General features: G+C 40.5%; 2 protein-coding genes across 2 annotated transcripts in view; one reads left to right on the top strand and one right to left on the bottom strand.

The window, feature by feature from the left end:
- Positions 1-5,897: 5,897 nt before the first annotated feature.
- LOC145404998 (uncharacterized) lies at positions 5,898-10,378 on the bottom strand. Its single transcript, XM_080276501.1, has 2 exons — positions 8,722-10,378; positions 5,898-5,944 (listed from the first exon to the last, which is right to left on the bottom strand). Exons 1-2 carry the CDS (start codon positions 10,376-10,378, stop codon positions 5,898-5,900), a joined length of 1,704 nt encoding a protein of 567 aa, XP_080132627.1.
- Positions 10,379-11,449: 1,071 nt separating this feature from the next.
- Positions 11,450-23,078, top strand: part of LOC145404990 (uncharacterized) — a 15,526-nt gene continuing 3,897 nt past the window's right edge. Inside the window, exons 1-2 of the mRNA XM_080276494.1 lie at positions 11,450-11,614; positions 12,044-12,160. Coding sequence (XP_080132620.1) covers positions 11,450-11,614; positions 12,044-12,160 — 282 coding nt within the window. The remainder of the gene's footprint in view (positions 11,615-12,043; positions 12,161-23,078) is intronic.

The raw sequence follows: 23,078 nt of genomic DNA, 5'->3' as shown, positions 1-23,078 counted from the left end.
GTAATTTTATAATTCAACCCTCTTGTATTCCTAACGGTTTTAAATTCGTTTCTAATTTATTTATACATATTTAACTATTCTTATGCATTTTATTTTGTATTTGACTTGTATATGTAATCAGCTTAGGCCTAAATTGCCATCTCTCCATCCTAAATGCTAAGTGTGACAGAATATTAGCACTAAATTATGAGGCCAGTCACGAAGCAGTGCTATGGACAGGATGCAGAGCCATAACTTTTCTCTTTTTTTTTTTTTGTCACTCATATACGCTTAATAACCTGAGGAGGGACGAAAATCTGGGCCAAGTTAAAGAGTATAACATATAATTCAAGGTCAAGTTAAAATAAAAAGAGTATAACATATAATTCAAGGTCAAGTTAAAATAAAAAGAGTATAACATATAATTCAAGGTCAAGTTAAAATAAAAAGAGTATAACATAACAGTTAAAGTAAAAAGAGTATAACATATAATTTAAGGTCAAGTTAAAGTGAAAAGAGTATAACATATAATTTAAGGTCAAGTTAAAGTAAAGAGTATAACATATAATTTAAGTTATTCATGCAAATTTTAAAGAACTCAAGCCATTTACACTCCTTGTGCTTAAAAAAATAAAATAAAAAATCGGAACTGGCATTTTCAGAGCTTTTTAAGATTAAAACCCCAAAGTCTGTACCTATGACTCTCGTGACTATAAGCTCACAGACGAAGGACGGTACGCAGTTCCATTCCATCCTCCCACACGCATCAACACTGAGAAGTAATAGGATAATGCACTGTAATTAATTAAAACTTTAAATGACTATAACCTCACAGGCGGAGGACAGTACGCTAAGCTCCTTTCCATTGACATCTCACACACAGCAACACTGAGTAGTAATGAGTTGGCAATGTAAGCTAATTAAAACTTACAGGCTATGCGACTGTAAGTCCATACGCGGGGGGAGGTACGCTATGTACTCTATGTAATTTATTAAAGCTTTATGTGGTTATTTAGTCTGACATACTTCATATCACAAATATATTTTTTAACATTAACAATATATTATAGCTTAATGGTATATCACAAATATATTTTTTAACATTAACAATATATTATAGCTTAATGGTATACGCTAGGTTTTGAATATTATAAAGGCTGGTCCATATACAACCCTGCCTTTCCACTCCACCGGAAGATTTTTTGAGTGTTGCGAGAACGGCTTTCAGTGTTACAAATGTCTATCCTGCATTTATTACGATATCTTGTGTTAGAACGGCTGTCAGAGTTATAAATGTCCTTCCTTGCTTTACAACGATTTCTTGTGTGTTGCGAGGTCGGCTGTCAGTGTTACAAATGTCTGTCTTTCATTTACAACGATTTCTTGTGTATTGCAAGGACGGCTGTCAGTGTTACAAATGTCTATCCTTCATTTACAACGATTCTTGTGCGTTGCAAGGACGGCTGTCAGTGTTACAAATGTCTATCCTTCATTTACAACGATTCTTGTGCGTTGCAAGGACGGCTGTCAGTGTTACAAATGTCTATCCTTCATTTATTGCTTCCCTTATGTGTTGCAAGGACGGCTCAGTCAGTGTTACAAGCGTCTATTCTTCACTTATTTCCTACTCTGCCACACCCGCGACCACACCAACAGACTGAGCCAGAGTTTTTAGTTGGGCACTATTTACGGACCAGCCAATATATTTAATTAATGTGTTGTAATTAGACTAAATTATATAATTAACCTTATTGTGTATTTATATTTAGATTATTGTAATCTGACTTACTATTATCTATCATACGTAATAAATCCCAATATACGTTATTCTTTTTTCATTACCTCAGTAAAAAACGTGATGATTCTCCTAATTACCTCAATTAATCCCAATACAGGTGGTGGCGTTTGGAGCACTGTAGTAGCGTAAGAGAACTTAAATGTATTATATGGAAAAATAAATCGCTAAGGTGGTGATGTTAGGAGCACTCTAGTAACATAGGAGAATTTAAACGTATTATATGCAAAAAAAAAATCGCTAAGGTGGTGGTGTTAGGAGCACCGTAGTAACATAAGAAATATTTAAATGTACAGTATTATAAGCAATAATAAATAGCTAAGATGGCGGTGTTAGGGGTCCTGGAGGTCGTCCACGTGGCCATATATCCTTACTTCCCTGTAATTCATTTTTTCATCATCCGGGGCCATGATTCGAATCCATCAATCGCTCTTATGTAGTGGCCAATGGTGGAATGCTGAGGGTTGGTCTCTCTCTCTCTCTCTCTCTCTCTCTCTCTCTCTCTCTGTAACTTGCAATACTTTGTTGATAGAAACTCTGTGTACAAACAGCTAGAAAAGGAGTTTATTACAAGCTCACAGTAAAACAGTCTACCCGTGTCGGCTGTCTGCTAAGAACTGATGCAATAACGCCGTCTTCAGGCGTGGGAGAGCATGCTGACCTAGCAAATTTAGTGGGGGCATGTATGCATTGGGGGGGAACATATATACATCGGGGGTAGACATATTGTGGAGGGGGTACATCTCTCTCTCTCTCTCTCTCTCTCTCTGTCTCTCCACGATTTAATAAACCGCTTCACGTTCATTGGGAAATCCTCTCAGTACGGAAAAATTCTGTATCTATCTATCTATCTGTCTATCTATATCTATCTATCTATCAACCTACCTACCTATCTATCTATCTGTCTATCTATAATCAACCTACGTACCTATCTATAAATCTATCAATCTACTTGTCTATATCTGTGTGTCTGTCTATCTATCTATCAACCTACCTACCTATCTATCTATCTATATCTGTCTTTATCTATATATCAACCTACGTACCTATCTATAAATCTATCCATCTATCTACTTGTCTATATCTGTGTGTCTGTCTATCTATCTATCAACCTACGTACCTTCCTATCCATTTATCAGTCTGTCCATCTGTCTATCAGTCTATCTATCTCCCTATCTATCACATCTTCCAGCTACCTATCAGTCTTCATGTATCCCAACTGGTACACAGGCTGATCAACTGAGAGACAGACAGATAGATACAGATAGATAGATAGAAAGATGGATAGATAGATAGGTAAAGATATAGATAGACAGATAGACAGGCAGACAGATACAGATAGATTGACAGATGGATGAAGAGACAGGCAGATAGATAAATAAATAGACAGATAGACAGTCAGGCAGATAGATAGACAGACAGATAGGCAGATAGGTAGGTGGGTGGACTGGCAGACGGCGAAAAATAATGAAGAGAATTACAAAAATCTCAGCATGAGACTGATTTTGTGTGTGTGTGTGTGTGTGTGTGTGTGTGTGTGTGTGTGTGTGTGTGTGAGAGAGAGAGAGAGAGAGAGAGAGAGAGAGAGAGAGAGAGAGAGAGGGTGGGGGAAGCATGGGGACAAGGCAGAGTGGTTAGTCAGGCAGGAGTGTGGTAGAGGGGGTGAGGCAGAGTGGGAGACCCGAGTAGGCAGGAGCGAAGCAGGGGTGTGAGGCAGTTAGAGATGAGGCAGGGGGGTGAGGAAGGAGAGGTTAGGCCTGGGGGGATAGGTAGGGGGGTGAGGCATAAGGAGGTGAGGTAGGGAGTTAAGGCAGGGAAAGGTGAGGTAGGGGGTGAGGCGGGGATTGAGGTATGGGGTGGGGAAGAGAGGGGTGAGGTAGAGGGTGAGGTAGGGGGTGAGGCAGGGGGGTGAGGCAGGGTAGGCAGCTTACACATTACGGTACCTGTTCAGTCTTTAGTAACCCCTTGAAGTGTGAACACCTGAGTGGCAACGTTCAGGTGAGAGGAGAGTGGGAGAGTGGAGTGGGGAGTGAGTGGGGAAGTGGGCAGTAGAGTAGTAGTGGGGAGTTGGAGAGTGGAGTGGGGGACGATGGAGAACTGGGGATTGAAGTGGATGAGTGAGTGGGGTGGGGAGTGGGCAGAAGTTAGGAATGGAGTGGACCTGAGTGTGGCTGAGGTGATGAATGGGAAATGAATGAGGGGAATGTGGGAAATGAGGCCAAGAAAGGTATGAGTGGGGAATGAAGAGGTGAGTGGGGTGTGGGGAGTGGAGTGGGGAGTGGGGCTGAGGGTTGAGTAAGACTGAGTGGGGAGGACAACGATGATATAAATTTTAACAGCATGCAGTCAGTTGCGGCCGAGTCATGCCCAATTTTGTGTCCGATTTTTCGCCAGATATTTGGAATCCTCTACAGGTCATACCGCTCGGTGGAATGAGCCGGAATTTCGCATGAGCAAGGCCATTACGTCAGAGAAGGCGCGTGTCAAGTCTGGTGTCATTGCGTGTGTCCGGGGCTGAGTGGCGGGGAGTACTGTTCACCCCATCAATATTTTTAACTCTCTCTCTCTCTTTCTCTCTCTCTCTCTCCCTCTCTCTCATCAGTCTTCCAGCACGCCATGCACAAGGGGGCATTCGGTTCTATACTATCATACATTAGATAGTGCATTTTTTCCACATCAGGACTGTGTGATCTAAATCACTTTCCCACAGGGTTGTTATGGTTTAAATCAAATGATTTAAATCAGTGTGAGAAAACCATGATTTAAATCAAAATGGCTTTTTTTTTTAATACAAATACAGTAAAAATGAAGAAGACAGAGACTGTGATGGCTGTGTATTGTACAGATGCATCAAGTCTGCTTGGCCTGTACTCTTCCTGCACTGATCTTGATTAAGTCAGGCACCAGTGATTACCTTTTGTTACAAGGCAAATATTAGAAAACAGAGGAAAGAAGGCTCTTTGATAATAACAATAAATGCTCTGGCTAGGAAAACCTTTAATGCATCAGCTCTTTTCAAGTTGTATAGCAATTTTTGGGTAATAAATGTCTGATGCCAAAATATGATTTCATTTAACAATGATAAAGACTTAGTAAAAAAAAAAAAGTTCAAAAAAGTGAAAGAAATAATTTAATTTTAACAATCCAGTTAAGTAAAACAATCAATTTAAATATAAAAATCTGATTTAAATAAATCACTACAGATTTAAATTACATCTATCTATCTGTCTATCTATATATCTATCTATATCTATATATATATATATATATCTATATATATATATATATATATATATATATATATATATATATTCGTGGTAAGTGGGGGCGCTCACCATCCACTCACTCCATGTAGTGATGCTCTCGGGTGTCTGCCCTTTTCTCTCTTCCATCCTTCTTTCCTTCCATCCTCTTCTGCCTTTCTTTCCTTCATTCTTTCCTTGTCCTTCTGCCTACGGGTGACTTTACACTCCCTCTTCTGTCTTTCTTTCCTTTTCCTTCTGCCTGTGGGTGACTCTACACTAAGTGACAAGCCAAATGGTTTCCTGTACACCAGGAAACCATTTACTACGCCGGGTGGTAACCATATAATCAAATTTTGGCACCTGATGGTTTAGTGGGTAATTATTGCTCTCCAGTCGGATTGAGCCGGTGAAGGTTTATATCCAAGGAATGGTTGGGGTTGATTGATCATGTAATGCCACTCAGGGATGAGTAGACTGGTCACTCTCATCTTAAATGTCGAGATCAACTGCCTAGCCCCGGGCTCCTACACTCCTCATGGAGCAGTGTAGGATTGGACGATGGATGGATGGATATATATCCTTAGAGGAAGCCAGTCAGAACATCCCATCACTAGAAATTGACTCTCCTGAAATTCTTCCACTTCAAATACAGACAAGGTACCTGAAATCCTTCCTAGACAATTTACCTACCAACAAAGTTCCAGGCCCAGATGGAATACCGCCAATTGTTTTGAAAAAATGTTCCCCAGAACTTGCCTCCGTTCTTGCTATATTATTCAGACTATGTACTGTATACGTACTTCTTCATTCCCTAGTTCATGGAAAGAAGCCAATATCCACCCAAATCCAAAGAAAGGAAGTTCCTCTGACCACTCTGATTACAGACCAATAGCTTTCTCATCGTCTTTTTGTAAGGTTTTTGAAACTGGAATTAATAAGCACATAGTTAAACATCCTGAATCCAACAACTTAATGAGTGATAGACAATATGGTTTTTGCCAAGAAAGATCCACAATTGACATACTCAATCTCCTGACTCATACCATCATTCAATCAGTTGACCTACATGGAGAAACTCACGCAGTAGCCCTGGATATTTCTAAAGCTTTCGATAGAGTGTGGCACCGTTCCCTGTTGTCCAAACTCCCTTGCTATGGACTAAACTCTTTTGTTCCTTTGATTTCCTCATATCTCAGCAACAGAAATATAAGAGTACCGTAAGAATAGATGATGTATATCCCAATTTCCACTCAAATAACGCCGGCATGCCGCAGGGATCAGTTCTGGCACCAACCCTGTTCCTCGTTCATATTAATAATCTCTTATTTGTCACCCACAATCCCATCCATTCATATGCAGATGACTCAACACCTCATAGTTCATTCACACTCAGACATTCATTTACAAAGTCTGATATCTCTAACTCTCAACTCAGTACAGCCATCTCTTTAAATCAAGACTTATCCACGATCAGTGAATGGGGACAAAATAACCTTGTCTCATTTAATGCTAGTAAAACTAAATATATACAATTTACTAATAGACAGGTATTGCCAGAATCTTATATTACCTTCAATGCTACAAATATTCCATTTCCAAAAGTATTGAAATTCTCGGCGTCTCACTTAATGCCCTCAGCTGGACCTCTCATCTCAGATCACTTACTAAAACCGTCTCAAAGAAACTTGGATTATTGTTCAGAGTTCGTAACTTCTTCAATGACGAGCAGTTAGCTATAATTTATAGGAGTCACGTCCGCTCTCAGCTTGAATACTGCTCACCCTTGTGGAATGGAGTGGAGAGGTTGTTTTAAAACAACTAGACAAAATTCAGAACAAAGCTGTTAGAATTATTAATGACCCTGCTATTACTAACAAACTACCTCCCCTACAAGTAAGAAGGAATGTTGCCTCCCTTGCATTATTTTACAGATATTTTTATAGCAAATGCTCAGTCGAAGTTGCGTCCATTGTGCCTCCTCTCCATGCCTTCCATCGTGCTACACGGGCATCTGGCAGCGCTCATGACTGGAATGTCACTCAGCCATACTGCAGACCTTCTGCCTATCAGAATTCTTTCATTCCCCGAACTGCATCTCTCTGGAACTCGCTTCCCCAGAGTTGTTTCCCTCTAAACTTCAGCCTGCTGCTGTTTAAGTCCAACTGTTACAGATATTTTATAAACAGAAGACACTAGTAATCTGGTGCATGGATTTTTTATTTTTTATTTTTTATTTTTTTTTTTTCCTTGCTCTGTTCTGTTCTTTAAATAAATATATATATATATATATATATATATATATATATATATATATATATATATATATTCATTTATCTAGCTTTTTATTTATTTATTTTTCCTTGCTCTGTTCTGTTATATATATATATATATATATATATATATATATATATATATATATATATATATATATATATATATATATATATATATATATATGTATATATATAAATCCAACTGTTACAGATATTTTATAAACAGAAGACACTAGTAACCTGGTGCATGGATTTTTTATTAATTAATTAATTAATTTATTTTTCCTTGCTCTGTTCTGTTATTTCAATAAATATATGTATACATATACATATATTTATATATATATATATATATATATATATATATATATATATATATATATATATATATATATATATATATATATATATATATATATATATATATATATATATATATATACATATAGTATATTCATCATTCATTCATTCGGCTCCCAGGTAGGCATTTAGCCTGTCAGGTGGATCAGCCGTCTCCAGTTGATTCTCTCAAAGGCCTCTTGATTTCTCAATGCTTCGATGTTATCCATACCTCGTCTGTCCAACAGTTCCTCCACACCATCTCTCCATCTTTTCCGAGGTCTTCCGACTGATCTTCTGCCATCAGGTCTCCAATTCCATCTCTCCTTCACTATTCTTGACTCGTCCATCCTCTCAACATGTCCTAGCCATCTCAGTTGTGAATTTTCGATTACTTTTCTCACCGATGTTACTCCAACCATTTCTCTTATTGTTTCATTCCTGATTCTGTCTCTCCTTGTTTTGTCCACTATTGCTCTCAGTGGTCTCATTTCTGCTGCTTGAACTCTGCTCCAGTCTCGGGTTGTCAGAGTCCAGCTCTCAGATGCGTATGTGAGTATAGGTGTTAAAATAGACTGGAATATAGTTCTCTTTGCCTCCAGTGGTACATATCTGTCTTTGAGTATTGGATATAGAGAGCATACACATCTGCTATATTTAGTTATCCTTTCGGTGATCTCTCTCTTATTCTTATCTCCCTCCTTCGTGAAAATACACCCCAGATATTTTACAAGTTCTACTTCTTTGACCTGATCGCCCCCAACTACTATATCATCCGCGTCATCATTTTGCTTTTTCACAGTGAGTATTTCTGTTTTGTTTATGTTTATTGTTACTCCTGCTTCTTCAAAACATTCCCTCCAGCACTCCAAAGCTCTTGTTAGTTGTGGCCGGCTATTACTCCAACATGCGATGTCGTCTGCGTAGGCCAATATATCCCCTTGCTCTTCATTTCCAAACCTTTCCTTGAATCTTTTAATTATCATGTCCATATAAGCAATAAACAGTAATGGGGATAGTACACTTCCTTGTTTCACCCCAGTTTCCACTTCAAACCAAGTATCTTTTTCATACCCCGTTCGAACCTTACATTGATGAGGGTCATATGTACTCTTAATGGCCCTCTTCAATCTCCCAGTGATTCCATATTCCTCTACAAGACACCTCCAAAGCTTTTTCCTAGGAATTGAGTCAAAAGCCTTTGACAGGTCAATAAAGGCAACATATAGGTCCTTGTTATACTCCCAGCATTTTTCCATCACCATTCTGAGTACAAATACCGGGTCCGACGTGCTTCTGTCCTTCCTGTACCCAAACTGCTCTTCTCCTAGTCTGTCTTCAATTATAGATCTTGCTCTTTTCTCTATAATTCTTTCGTAGAGTTTAGCTATGTGGTTTATAAGCGATATGCCTCTGTAATTATTACACAGTCCCGAATCACCCTTTCCTTTAAATATGGGCACTATGATGGTTTTGCCCCAATCCGGTGGAATTTTTCCATTTACCCATGCTTCATTGACCACTCTTAACACTGTTTCTTTTAGTCGATTACTTCCATTCTTGATCAATTCAATAGGTATTCCATCGCTGCCTGGTGATTTATCGTTCTTCATCTTTATCAAAGAGTCCTCGAGTTCTCTCATTGTTATTAAGTCATCAATTTCGTCCTGTGCTTCATACTCTGCACCCAATCCATCTCTGTACTCCTCAAGATCTACTGTCTCTCTGTTTAGTAGTCTTTTAAAGTAGTTTTGCCATCGTTCATTGATTTTGTCCTCGTCTGTGATTATATTACCATCGTCATCTTTCAAGTTGTAGATCATTGTTTTGTCTTTACGGTATGATTTTGCCAGTCCAAATATTTTCTTTTTAATTCCTCTGACATCTTCCTCTAAAGCGTCTCCTAAGTCTTTCCAAACATTTCTTTTTGCTTGTCTCTTTATGTTCTCAGCTTCATTTCTTGCCTCTATATACTCAAGTCTTGTCTCTGGGCTTTTATGTTTCAGCCACTTCCTCAATTTCTTCACTTTATTCTTCACTGCCAACTTAACTTCTTCCGTCCACCACGGTGTATGTCGTTTTCTGCTTCCTCCTACCATTTTTACTCCTAACTCTTCTTCTGCAATTCTTCTTATAATGTTTTCTAATTCGACCCAAGTTTGGATCTCATCATCCCTATTTTCAAGTTGTTCATCAATTTTGTTCATATAAGTTTCCCTTGTCACTTCATTTCTAAGTGGTTCAACATTTATCATCTTTCTCTTCTGTTTTTGTTTCACTTTACTCCTGTTTATAGTTAGGTCCCCGACAAGTAATCTATGGTCAGAATTTAAAGAGTCTCCAGGAAGAACTTTAACATTGCGAAATATCCGTTTATCTGATGTTATAAAGTAGTCTATGATGGATTTTTGGTCAAATTGTCCAGTTACCGTATTCCACCTATATCGTGTGAATTGATGCTCTTCTTTGTGTTCAAAGTAGCCATTCATGATTTTGAGATTATTTCTAACACATAAGTCGATCAGATTTTCGCCTTCAGTATTCCTGGTTTCTTCACCAAATGGACCGATAATATTTTCTATTCCTTCTCTCTCTTTTCCCACTCGGGCGTTGAAGTCTCCCATAAGTTTTGTTGTATGATTTGGTCTGAGGTCACAGTTATCTTCAAGAAGTTCCATATATTCCCGTTTTTCATCTTCGGAGTGTCCTTGTTGTGGGGCATAGACCTGGTATATGATATGTTTCATATTTTTTATATTCAAGGTACAGTACATTAACCTTTCATTTACAAGTTTGACTTCTTGTACATGTGGTGATAGAGCTGGTCCTACTATCATAGCTACGCCATGATTCCTTCTTCCTTCTTCCACACCACTATACATTAATACAAATCCTCCTCCCAGATCTTTTCCCTTTTCTTTTCCATGATGTCTTGTCTCTGCTAAACCTATCAGGTCTATTTTTCGTTCTTTCATTAGTTCGATTAGTTCTTCTTCTTTGTCTGTGTAAGTACATACATTAAGTGTGGCAATTCTAATTTTTGTTTGAGTATTCCGGTTCATGTCCCTTAAACGTTTCCGAGGTCGACATTGATCGGTCCGTCCAGATTCCGAGGCTGATCCATGAGTTTCACGAGCATATTTGTTGTAACTGTCGGCTAGCTAGGCCTGTCACAGTCCACCGCTGTCGTTAGCGTTACCCAGGGGGCACCTAGGTCAGATGACCTGGAGGTGACAGTCGGAATTTGCCCCCCACATATAGTATATATATATATTTATTTAGTTTTTTATTTATTTATTTTTCCTTGCTCTGTTCTGTTATTTAAATAAATAAATAAATAAATAAATAAATATATATATATATATATATATATATATATATATATATATAAAAAGATATATATATATATATATATATATGTGTGTGTGTGTGTGTCTGTGTGCTATTTTTTCCAACCCTGAGTGTGAGTAACCTCCCCCATACAAAGAAGTGCTAGCCTGTGGTGCACTGCCTTACTCCCACTTCCCAGTCACATTATTGTTTTCAATTTTGTAAGTCTGTTTATTTGAACAGTGATATATAATCATGCCTAATGGACGCATTGCAGCAAGTGGGAGGGAAAAAGGCCCAGTGAGGTACTCTTTTGACAGAATTCCCAAAGGCACAAACAAGGTTGGAAAAAAAATCACAGATTAAAAAAAAAAATATCTGATTTAAATCCAAATAATCCAATTTAAATTTAAAAATTCGATTTTTTTTTTTTTAATCGGTGATTTTTTCCAACTCTGCTTTCTCACTTTTTCTCACTTTCTCACAGAATGAAGGTGCCAAGGCTGTGTTGGGGGTGGGTGTGCGAGGGAGTGGTGGGCGTCCTGCTACCCATCGCCTCATCAATCGTCACCTACACCTTCGTCTCCTTGGGCAGTGAAGCTCTCTCGGTGGACGAAACGGGAGCGGTGATTATTATGCTGACCATGATAAAGGTGAGTATGGGGTGGGGAGAGGGGTAGGATGGAGATGGGTAAGGCTAGAGCGAATGGGGTGGAGAGGGGTGTACTTAGGTAAGGTTGGGGCAAGAGGGGTGAGGAGAGGTGAGGAAAGGTGAGAGGAGGTTACATACATATTAATTTCTATACATACAAGGCGTCCTGATCATGTGTTACGAACTTTAAGAGGATATCCTGGGAGTAATTTTGTGTTGAGAATGCAATAAGAGGGATCCAAATATCATTCGTTTGGGAGTTAAAATAATTCTCTCTCTCTCTCTCTCTCTCTCTCTCTCTTTCTCTCTTTCTCTCTCTCTCTCTCTCTCTCTCTCTCATCTTAAAATTTCACTTTTTCTCTTCTTCAAATTCTTATTTACCTCTTTTCTCCTTCCCTCCCTTCCTCTCTCTCTCTCTCTCTCTCCACAGCTGCTCCTGCTATCCGCTCAGGGCATCTTCCCCATCGACTACAAACTCTTCTACGACATCATAACCAAAGGAAAGAGGTCCATCCGTAAGAACAACCACAACGCCTCTCTCTACCAGGTGAGTGAGTGAGTGAGTGTGTGAGTGAGGGAAGGAGGGATTGATTGACTGATTAACTGAGTGAGTGAGTGAGTGAGGGAAGGAGGGATTGATTGAGTGATTGATTGATTGACTGAGTGAGTGAGTGAGTGAGGGAAGTAGGGAGGGATTGAGCAAGTGAGTGGGTGAGCGAGTGAGAAAAAAATTGGCCATCTCATTCTTCAAACACCTACAATAGAAAACAGTAATAATTTCCAGGTGAATTAATGAATGACAAAACTAAGAGAGAGAGAGAGAGAGAGAGAGTCACCAGGAATGAAGCGCAATAAAATTCTTCCGGTTTGGAATATTCAGGTTAATGGTTATGCTGGTGAAAAGGGAGGAAGGAGGGAAGGAAGGAAAGAAGGAAGGAAGGGAGGGAGGGAGGGAGGAGGAAGGAAGGAAGGAAGGAAGGAAGTTAAGAGTTAGCAAGTTATAAGGATTAAAAGAAGTTTGGTGAGAGGAAGAGACAAGTAGGAAGGAAGAAGTGAAAAATATTATTCCATGAGAGAGAGAGAGAGAGAGAGAGAGAGAGAGAGAGAGAGAGAGAGGCTAGGAAGAAGGAAGTGAAAAATATGGAGTTACGGTAAAATGGGGATGGGGGACAGAGAGACGGGAGGGGAATATAAAGTGGAGGGGGAGGGGAGGGGAAGAGGAGGAGAGGGAGGGAGAGGGGGAGAGGGAGAGAAGGACAAATTAAGAGAAGGATACAGAAGAAGATTTGGGTTAGCGGGACAGAAGGAGGGGTGGGGAAGAGTGAGGGGTAGAAGTGTGGAAAGGGAGGGGAGAAGCGGTATGGACGGGGAGGGAAGAGGAAGGGGAATGAGAGGGAAGAGAAAGGGAATGAAGAGAGAGGTAGGAAATGGACTGGGGAGAGTACAAAGGAGTACAAAGGAAACCAAACAGCAACAGACCTTATGGTCCTTTCGAGGCTGTTTGTTACAGAGTAGACTATGACTACGAGATCTAACTCTACATGCTGAAGGATAAGGATAGTAAAGCAAGAAGACTTCCCCCGCCTCCAAACCCTCCAGTTAAAACTGGAAAAAAAAAAGTGAGAAAAACCACCATGCAGCATGGAAAAACTGACATGGAAATTTCATAGGAAAGACTGGAAAGGGAAAATTACATTCTATAATACATTATCTATAAGCTACCGGTATGAATAACCTGAAAGAGAAAGTAGTAAAGTAAAATGAATAATCGAATCAATAAATAACTAATGCATGATACTATGTACGGGTACGTTGAGTTAATGGGGCGTCTGCGGACACAGTATGGAATTTGCACAGTGCACAGTGCGGATGTTCAGGGGTGGTGCGGCAGCCTTGTCTGGCTCTATTAAGGTAGGCAGCAGTCAATCAGGCCCCAGCTCCATTCATTCCACTGAGACTAGGAACTTTCCCATGTGGGACAAGCACACAAGTCACGTCCTGAAGCAGTGACCCCTGGTACATTAAAAAAAAATCCCGATGGTGGTCACTGTCACGGGGTTTTTAAAATAAATGCTTATATCATTTAAATGATAATGTTAATAATGTTCAATAATATTGAAGAGCAGGGACAATGATTGTCTTGCTAAATCAAGCAACGATTACTTTACGCTGGCTTGCTTCGCACGATTCTCTAAGAACGAGAATTTATAAACTTTCTCAACAGTACACAGCAGAGACTAATTACTCAATTGCTGTTTATTAGTACTGTTAGCCTCTGGAGAAAGTTACTTCACCCCTGACAATAAATAACTAATACTAATAATAGTATCAGGTTCTTGCTGGTGCTGAACTCCTAGAAGGCACAACGGATTTTAAACTTAATACAACAAGACTGGCCTAAGTACCAGTTATGAATGGCAAACGTTTATGCAAGCTAGGAGCTATAAGAGAAATACGCTTAATTGCGGAGAAATGAAACAAAGGTTTACATTACATTAAGCTCAAGAAAAAGAACTATTATATTTATTGATTACAAAATAAATTTAACGTCACATTTCAAAATCAAATTAATGAGATCGCACTCACTCACTCACTCAAAAGCTAAATTCTTACGCCTAGGAAAAACACCTTAACTAAACTCTTAAGACTAAGAAAACGAAAAGAAATACTGGTCAATGAATGCGGTGTATCACCAAGGAAGGGTGGGAGCCTGGAAAACTGTAGTCTAGTGGAGCCTGGGTGCTAGCTGACCTCTCACTCTCCACTGCTGGAGCACAGAACCTCTCTCCGTCACAGCAAACACTAGACTGAGTTACTCGTGAGAAAGAAAAGGGAGCGCTAGGGCCGCATTTTTTAATGGCTAGAGTGGGCGAAACGCGCCCAAAACAAATCACTCAGCGGAAGCGCTAATGTCTCACACAAAGACGATAACTTATGACACTGAAAAATTGATTTGAAAGGACTCCCACCGATGAGCGGTTAACTGAACAATAAACTGGGATTCCACTTGAATTCGCAGTTTCCCACAAAAGCCAATGTCACTAATCGACTCGTGACATTATGCCCCATGAAAATCAAATCTTTCTTCTGAAGGAAGAAAGATTTCAATATACATACATATAATTCCTAACTCAGTCACACAAGATTCACACTGTGGTGTGTGTGCTACCCTGCTACAGGAGAAAGTCGCAGTTGCCAGTGAGCGAAAAAAAAAAACCCTCGTATTTACGTTAATAGAAGCAAGCTTGAGGGAAAAAACTCTGTGACGATGGTGAAAATCCTGTACTCAGGTCAAACTGAGTGAAAAGTTGCTACATTTACACTGACAACTAATTGTTGTGTAGCGTGGTGTATGTAATACACGGTGTAGGTGTGACAGTTGTAGTGTAACTGTACCTACGTGTAAAATGACACAGTAAATATTAATAATATGGCGACGACGAAGGCAGAGGAGAAGAGGCGGCAGTGTGTGGCAGACGATCAGCTGGCCCGCACAGCAAAACTGCTACACCCATTGCTGTACCTGCAAAATCAATTAAGGTGGAGCATCAAAAGTGTCAATGAGACAAAATTCTTATTACGTTACAATTACTCTCTCTGCCTAGCAATCAGTACATGGTATGAAAAGTACGCTCTAGCTGAAAAATACGAGTGACAGCCTAAGCTTCGTACATTCGAGGTTGCCATTAAATACAGCAAACGATTTGTGTAGGCAAGTTGAGAATCCTTATGCAAACTCGGGCTTACAGAGCCTCGAACTGCACACAGGTCCCCAACCTGTGCCTTAACCTAGTGCCTATATTAATATCAGGGAGCTGAGAATTCTTGTGCAAACTCGGGCTTCCGTAGCCTCGAGTCGCCTCTGCGGAGTTCTCTCATCCCCCTTAACCTACAGTACTTATATTAATATCGGGGAGCTGAGAATCCTCGTGCAAACTTGGGCTTCCATAGCCTCGAGTTGCCTCTGCGGAGTTCTCTCTTGAACTTCCCCCTTAACCTACAGTACTTATATTAATATCGGGGAGCTGAGAATCCTTGTGCAAACTCGGGCTTCCATAGCCTCGAGTCGCCTCTGCGGAGTTCTCTCTCGAACTTCCCCCTTAACCTACAGTACTTATATTGATATCGGGGAGCTGAGAATCCTTGGGCAAACTCGGGCTTCCAGGCCCTGGACATGATGTGTCCTGTGGGGCCAATAGGCGAGACATCTGATCTGCACCCACTTCACCACTACCCTGTCTCTCAACTGACTCAGAGATTACGGGTGTGGTTACAAACGGCACAGGAAGGACATGTCCCTGTTTAGTGGTGTTACTTTGGCACACACTGCAGGAATGCACAAAACTATCTATGTCTCGTCCCATCCCTGGCCAGAAAAAGTCAGCTCGGATACGGCCCTGGGTCTTCCTTTTGCCTGAGGCTGAACAATGACCCCATTGTAACACTGCTAGGCGGTACTTGGCGGGAACGACAAACTGCAGTCAAACCTCGCCCTCGGGTGTTCGTGACTCACGGTAGAGCCGTCCTTGTTTACGAAGGAACTTGGCTCGACCTCCCCGTGAATACTTAATCACTCTACCCTTTTGTTTGTTCCGCATGGCAGCAAGTGTCGGGTCAGAATGTTGTTCTTGTACAACAAGTTGGCTGCACATCAAATCTTGCGGCGATTCAGTGATCACTGGGGTGACCCAGTCTGGAGCCTCAGCCATGGCTCGTGTTACCGCAGCAGCCGAAGTCTGAGTAGCATCATGTTTGGTGCAACTATCCTTGACACCGGAAATGTTGCCTATTATAAGGTCAAATAAGGGTTCTGGCATGACAACTGCGAGTGTCATACCAGTATAAATTGGAGATGCCACCTGGATACATGCCTCAGGGAACAATCTCACTGATCCATCAATAAGGTTTGCATGGATCTGTCGACCTGTGTACTGCTCAGACCGAACTAGACTCTGTTTGACAGAGCAACCTGAGGATCCATTATCTCTCAGGACCTTCACAGGAATGCCTCCCACAAACCCTGGCTGAACAAAGAAGGTACACTCACCTGTGGGAGGGCCTGTGGAGGAAGCAGTTAGCCACTCATGAGGCTGCTGAATTGATGCGGCAAACATTGTGCCTTGAGAATTATATACTCGAGGGGTCGTACTCACTGTCTGTGGAGATGGAACATTGACCATCTGTGAAGGGGGGTTCATTGTCACTGTGGGACTAGTGAACTGTGGGGAAGTACCCATACTGGTAGGGACGTGACCACCTTGCTGCTGCTGAGGAATGAAGGCTGCGTTCGCTTCCTGCCTCTTTTGAGCTGGTGGTGAAAAAGTTTGTCCCGACGGTTGGTTGCGTGGCTGATACTGTTGCTGGTTAGGGTACTTGTTGTACCTCTTCCACTCAGGTTTCTGAGTGTTTTGCCCCTGGTCCTTCCACTGCAGTTTTGGACCTTGGCCATTATTCTGAGCATGGCCTTGTTGCTGGGGTTCAGTCTGAGACGGTTTCCCAGATTTATCAGCTTTCCTGTTCTAGGTATGCTGCTTACGAGTTTGATACCCGTATGCAGTGAAATACACGTCAGCCTTTTCTGCCATTTGGCTGGCATCTTTCACCTGGCAGATCTTAAGCTGTGCTATGAGCTCAGAAGGCCACGACCTCTCTAGCTGTGTACGCAGCATAAGATCAATTATCCCCTCACGCGTGGAAGGAGTTTCATCTTTCTCCATCCACTCACCTAAGTAAGCAGTGAGACGTTCGAGGAACTGAACAGCTGTTTCCTTGTCTTGGGGATGAGCTTGCATGAACTGAACTTTGGCGTCGTCTGCTGTGAGACCATACGCCTTAATGAGTGCAGCTTTCATCATCACATAAGTGAGATTGTCTCCACGAATTCTGTGGAGAATATCGAGGGCAGGGCCCTCAAATAAACTAAGAAATTGGATCCGCTTACTGCTTCATCCAGTTGATACATGTCTGCCATGTCCTCAAAACGAGCTATGTACAGCTCGATTCGCTTGCCTTCCTTGTATGAAGGAAGCTTGATGTGTGGGGTTGCCAGGACATGTGTAGGAAGAGCGCTAGTGGAACTTGGGTTAACTGCACGAGATGTGTCTGAAGCCAAGGAATCTCGCTTGAGCTTCAGCACTTCAAGTTCATGTTTTTCGTGTGCTTCTCGCTCCGCACGTTTGTGTTCTCATTCTCTGTCTCGTTGTTCACGCTCGTATTCGCGTTGTTCTCGCTCGTATTCGTGCTGTTCTCGCTCGTGTTCGCGTTGAATCTTATGCTCTTCACGGGCATCATTCTCACACTGCTGGTCCATATTATGCCGTGAGAGTATGTACTCTTTAATTTCAGTTGGGTCTGTAAGACCCATATCTTTGGCTTCCTGTAAAAATATGGTGGTAGCCATGTCACTAACTTACTAAGCAAACCGAAACTGAGTACTGACTGCTTCGCAAACGAATACTAATAAACACAAGTAAAGAATACAGACACAAGCTAGTGATGACCAGTCTTATCTAATTAACTGGCAAAAATAAAGCAAAAATGCAAATGACTGGGAATTAACGCAATGGGTACGGCGGCTACCCAGGAGCGAATAAAATTGTCTGACGTTACCAAAAATAAAGTACTAAATAGAGTTAAGTACTCTATAAATAAAGCAAAAATTCACTTGCTAAATTAACGGTAACCACCAGTAAACTTGTGCCTATAAACTTTAATGATAAATACCTAAATATGAACGAGTGAGTATTATCTCGTGAATAGCTTTAGAGCTAGGAGTTAATATCCTGGCGAGGTCGCCAATTGTCACGGGGTTTTTAAAATAAATGCTTATATTATTTAAATGAAAATGTTAATAATGTTCAATAATATTGAAGAGCAGGGACAATGACTGTCTTGTTAAATCAAGCAACGATTACTTTATGCTGGCTTGCTTCACACGATTCTCTAAGAACGAGAATTTATAAACTTTCTCAACAGTACACAGCAGAGACTAATTACTCAATTGCTGTTTATTAGTACTCTTAGCCTCTGGAGAAAGTTATTTCACCCCTGACAATAAATAACTAATACTAATAATAGTATCAGGTTCTTGCTGGTGCTTAACTCCTAGAAGGCACAAAGGATTATAAACTTAATACAACAAGACTGGCCTAAGTACCAGTTATGAATGTCAAACGTTTATGCAAGCTAGGATCTATAAGAGTAATAAGCTTAATTGCGGAGAAATGAAACAAGAGTTTACATTACATTAAGCTCAAGAAAAGGAACTGTTAAATTTATTGATTACAAAATAAATTTAACATCACATTTCAAAATCAGATTAATGAGATCACACTCACTCACTCACTCAAAGCTAAATTCTTACGCCTAGGAAAAACACCTTAACTAAACTTTTAAGACTAGGAAAACGAAAAGAAATACTGGTCAATGAATGCGGTGTATCACCAAGGAAGGGTGGGAGCCTGGAGAACTGTAGTCTAGTGGAGCCTGGGTGCTAGCTGACCTCTCACTCTCCACTGCTGGAGCACAGAACCTCTCTCCATCACGGCAAACACTAGACTGAGTAACTCGTGGGAAAGAAAAGGGAGCGCTAGGGCAGCATTTTTTAACGGCTAGAGTGAGCGAAACGTGCCCAAAACAAGTCGCTCAGCAGAAGCGCTAATGTCTCACACAAAGACGATCACTTATGACACTGAAAAATTGATTTGAAAGGACTCCTGCCGATGAGCGGTTAACTGAACGATAAACTGGGATTCCACTTGAGTTCACGGTTTCCCACAAAAGCCAATGTCACTAGTCGACTCGCGACAGCCACTTAAATAACAGAGACCCTCAGAGATTCACAGCCTATAACAGGTCGAAAGTATGGGTAGTGACCGTTAACTCAGGGTTATCTGAATCACATCATCTTTACTTTTCTGCCCAGAATCGTGCTAAGTCTGTTCTTCGCTTTGCTAAAAATAATTTCATCCGTACTAAATGCTCTCAACTCTCCAAATCGAATTCTTCCTGCTCCTTCTGGCACCTTGCCAAAAACCTTTCTAACAACTTTACCTCATCATCCTTCCCTCCTCTTTTCTACTCTGATGGGTCTGTAGCTATTTCTTCTACTGATAAAACAGATCTCTTCACACAGACTTTCTCCTCCAATTCCACCTTAGACGATTACGGTGCTGTTCCTCCATCTCTTCCCCCCTCTGACTTCCTCATGGCTGACATTAAAATTTCTTCAGCTGATGAATTTTCTGCCATCACTGGCCTCAATACTAACAAGGCATATGGGCCTGATGGAGTCCCTCCTGTTGTTCTCAAGAACTGTGCTTCTGTGCTTACACCCTGCCTAGGCAAACTCATTCGCCTTTGTCTGTCAACTTGTACCTTTCCTTCTTGCTGGAAGTTTGCTCTCATCCAGCCAGTCCCAAAGAAGGGTGACCACTCCCAACCCTCCAACTATCGTCCAATTGCTTTAACGTCCTGTATTTCAAAAGTTTTCGAGTCAATTCTCAATAGAAAAATTTTAAGGCATCTTTCCTATCACAACCTTCTTTCTGACCATCAGTATGGGTTCCGTCAGGGACACTCCACTAGCGATCTTCTCACCTACTTTTCAGACTCCTGGTCATCCTGTTTTAGGGACTTTGGCGAAAGCTTTGCCATTGCACTTGACATCTCAAAGGCTTTCGATCGAGTCTGGCATAAATCTTTACTTTCCAAACTGCCCTCTTACGGTTTCTATCCTTCTATCTGTGTTTTCATAGCCAGCTTCCTTTCTGGTCGTTCTATAGCTTCTGTTGTAGACGGCCGTCGTTCTTCTCCTAGATCTATCAACAGTGGTGTTCCTCAGGGCTCTGTCCTATCACCAACTCTCTTCCTTTTATTCATCAATGACCTTGTAAGCTGTACATCTAACCCTATCCACTCATACGCTGATGACTCCATCCTTCACCTTTCCATTCGGTTCCCGCAACGCCCATCTCAGCAGTTACTTCAACAAACAAGGGATGAGGCAATGACACACCTTATGTCTGACTTGGCTCGTATCTCTGACTGGGGTAAAAGTAATCTGTTTTTTTTTTAATGCATCTAAGACTCAGTTCTTACACCTATCAACCCGACAAAATCTACCACAGGTGTACCCACTAATGTTTAATGATATTCAGCTTAATCCTGCATCATCCTTGAACATGCATGGGGTTTCATTTACTCAGGACTTATCTTGGAAAGAACATATTACATCTCTTGTAAAATCTGCTTCCAAGAGATTAGATGTGCTAAGCCGACTCCATTGTTTCTTTACCCCTGCACAATCGTTGACTCTATACAGGGGTTTTATCCGCCCCTATGTGGAGTACAACTCTCATGTGTGGGGAGGCTTCCCACATACAGCTCTTCTCAATAAGGTGGAGTCAAAGGCTTTTCTTCTCATTAATTCTCCTCCTCTTACTGACTCCCTTCAACCTCTGTCTCTTCACCACACTGTTGCATCTTTATCTCTTTTCTATCGCTACTTTAATGGTCACTGCTCCTCTGAACTGTCTGCATGCATTCCTCCACCTCTATGACGGGCGCGTAGCACCCGTCTAGCAGCAAACTCTCATCCCTTTTCTGTTCAGCTCTCTAATGCAAGAGTTAACCGTTACTCCCAGTCCTTCATTTATGCAACAGGTCAACTCTGGAACTGTCTCCATCTGTCTGTATTTCCTGCTGCCTATGATCTCCAGTCTTTCAAACGCAGTGTGTCCAGGTATCTCGAAATGATCGGATCTTGAATTTGGCTCTCTATTGTATTTTGTTTTTCTCTTGGAGGGAACTGTTATTGCGGGCTCATGGCCTTTGGTTCCTTCTTACTCACATTAAAAAAAAAAAAAAAAATCCTAGTCTGTGCATATACTATATTTGCATTTAATAAATTGATCCAGGCTCTAAAAAACTATTAAATATATATATATATATATATATATATATATATATATATATATATATATATATAGATATATATATATATAGTGTTTTATTCAGGAGTAAACATATTAAGCTGGGGGTTAGACGACAAATATTTATCCAGGCGACCTTTAAAGGTTTGTACTATATTACAATTTACTATGTTGGAGGGCAATTTATTCCATATATTTACAACTCTATTGAAGAAGAAATGCTTAGCTTCATGCGACTGGAATCGTTTGCCAATTATTTTATGCCCATTGCCTCTAGTATAATTCGAGTGATCAACTGTGAAGTATTTATCGACAGCCATGTTATCATGTCCTTTGAATGTTTTGAATAATTGAATTAAATCTCCTCGTATCCTTCGTATAGTTAGGGAAAAGAGATTCAGGGCTTCTAAACTTTCCTCGTACGGTTTATTTCTCAGTCTAGGTATCGTCTTTGTTATCCTTCACTGCACTATTTCAAGCTTTTCCATTTTTTTTTTTATAATACGGTGGCCAAAACTGAACGCAATACTCCAAGTGCGGTCATACTAAGGAAATATACAAAGAGAGGACAATATTATCGAATTTATATTCAAATTCTCAGCCCATGAATCCAATCAATTTATTGGCTTTTTTCACAGCTTCTGTACATTGTTTGCTTGGTTTCAAATAGTTTGTTATTTTAACTCCTAAGTCTTTTTCATGGTTTACCCTAACAAGCTGAACATTACTCACGCTATAACTAGCTCTTACATTTTAACTGCCAATGTTTAGTATTTTGCATTTATTAACATTGGTGGTTTGCATATTGCTTGAAACTATTATCAGAGACAAGTTTGTGAAACACTTAGAAACAAACAATCTCATAAAAGATTCGCAACATGGTTTTCATAATAATCGCTCTTGACTCACGAATCTGCTTGACTTTTACAGTGATAATACTGAACATGTACAACGAGACTAAATCTGTTGATGTGGTCTACCTTGATTTTCAAAAGGCTTTTGACAAAGTTCCACACAAGGGACTCCTTCAGAAGCTAAAGGCACATGGTTTCAGCGAAAGTGTTCTTGGATGGGTAGAAGACTGGCTCACTGGACGAAAGCAAAGAGTTGTAATAAATGGAAAAGAGTCAGATGGATAAACGTTACAAGCAGAGTGCCGCAGGTTTCAGTGTTACGTCCTATTCTTTTCTTGATATATGTGAATGATACTGAAGAAGGACTGTGTTGTAAAATTTGCTGATGATACTAAAATAGGGAACAGAATAGATACAGCACTGCAAAGGCAGGCAATTCAGAGAGATCTTGATAAACTGTTTAACTGGGCCCAAGTCTGGCAAATAGATTTCAATATTAAACTAACTAGGCGGTAGTTTTCTGGTTGGGCTCTGTTGCCCTTTTTGAATATAGGGGTTATGTTAGCAAGCTTCCATTCATGTGGCACCTTTCTGCTCTTAAGTGATAAGTTAAAAGGTTCAGATAAAGGCTTTGATATTTCATTCTGTAGTTCCTTGAATACATGTTGAGATATTGTGT

Source organism: Coenobita brevimanus, chromosome 7, assembly GCF_032717465.1.
Source record: "Coenobita brevimanus isolate Jiangsu-jjx chromosome 7, ASM3271746v2, whole genome shotgun sequence".
In the NCBI taxonomy this organism is placed as follows: Eukaryota; Metazoa; Arthropoda; class Malacostraca; order Decapoda; family Coenobitidae; genus Coenobita; species Coenobita brevimanus.
Note: the sequence above shows the minus strand (reverse complement) of the source record. Positions and strands in the feature narration are given on the sequence as shown.

Excerpts from the sequence above, each read along its gene's own strand:
- LOC145404998 (XM_080276501.1), bottom strand. The coding sequence starts at position 10,378 with ATGAAACATATCATATACCAGGTCTATGCCCCACAACAAGGACACTCC. Across the intron at positions 5,945-8,721 it reads TACATATGACCCTCATCAAT|TTTCAAAAACCTTACAAAAA; the intron begins GTAAGGTTCGAA and ends TATTAATTCCAG.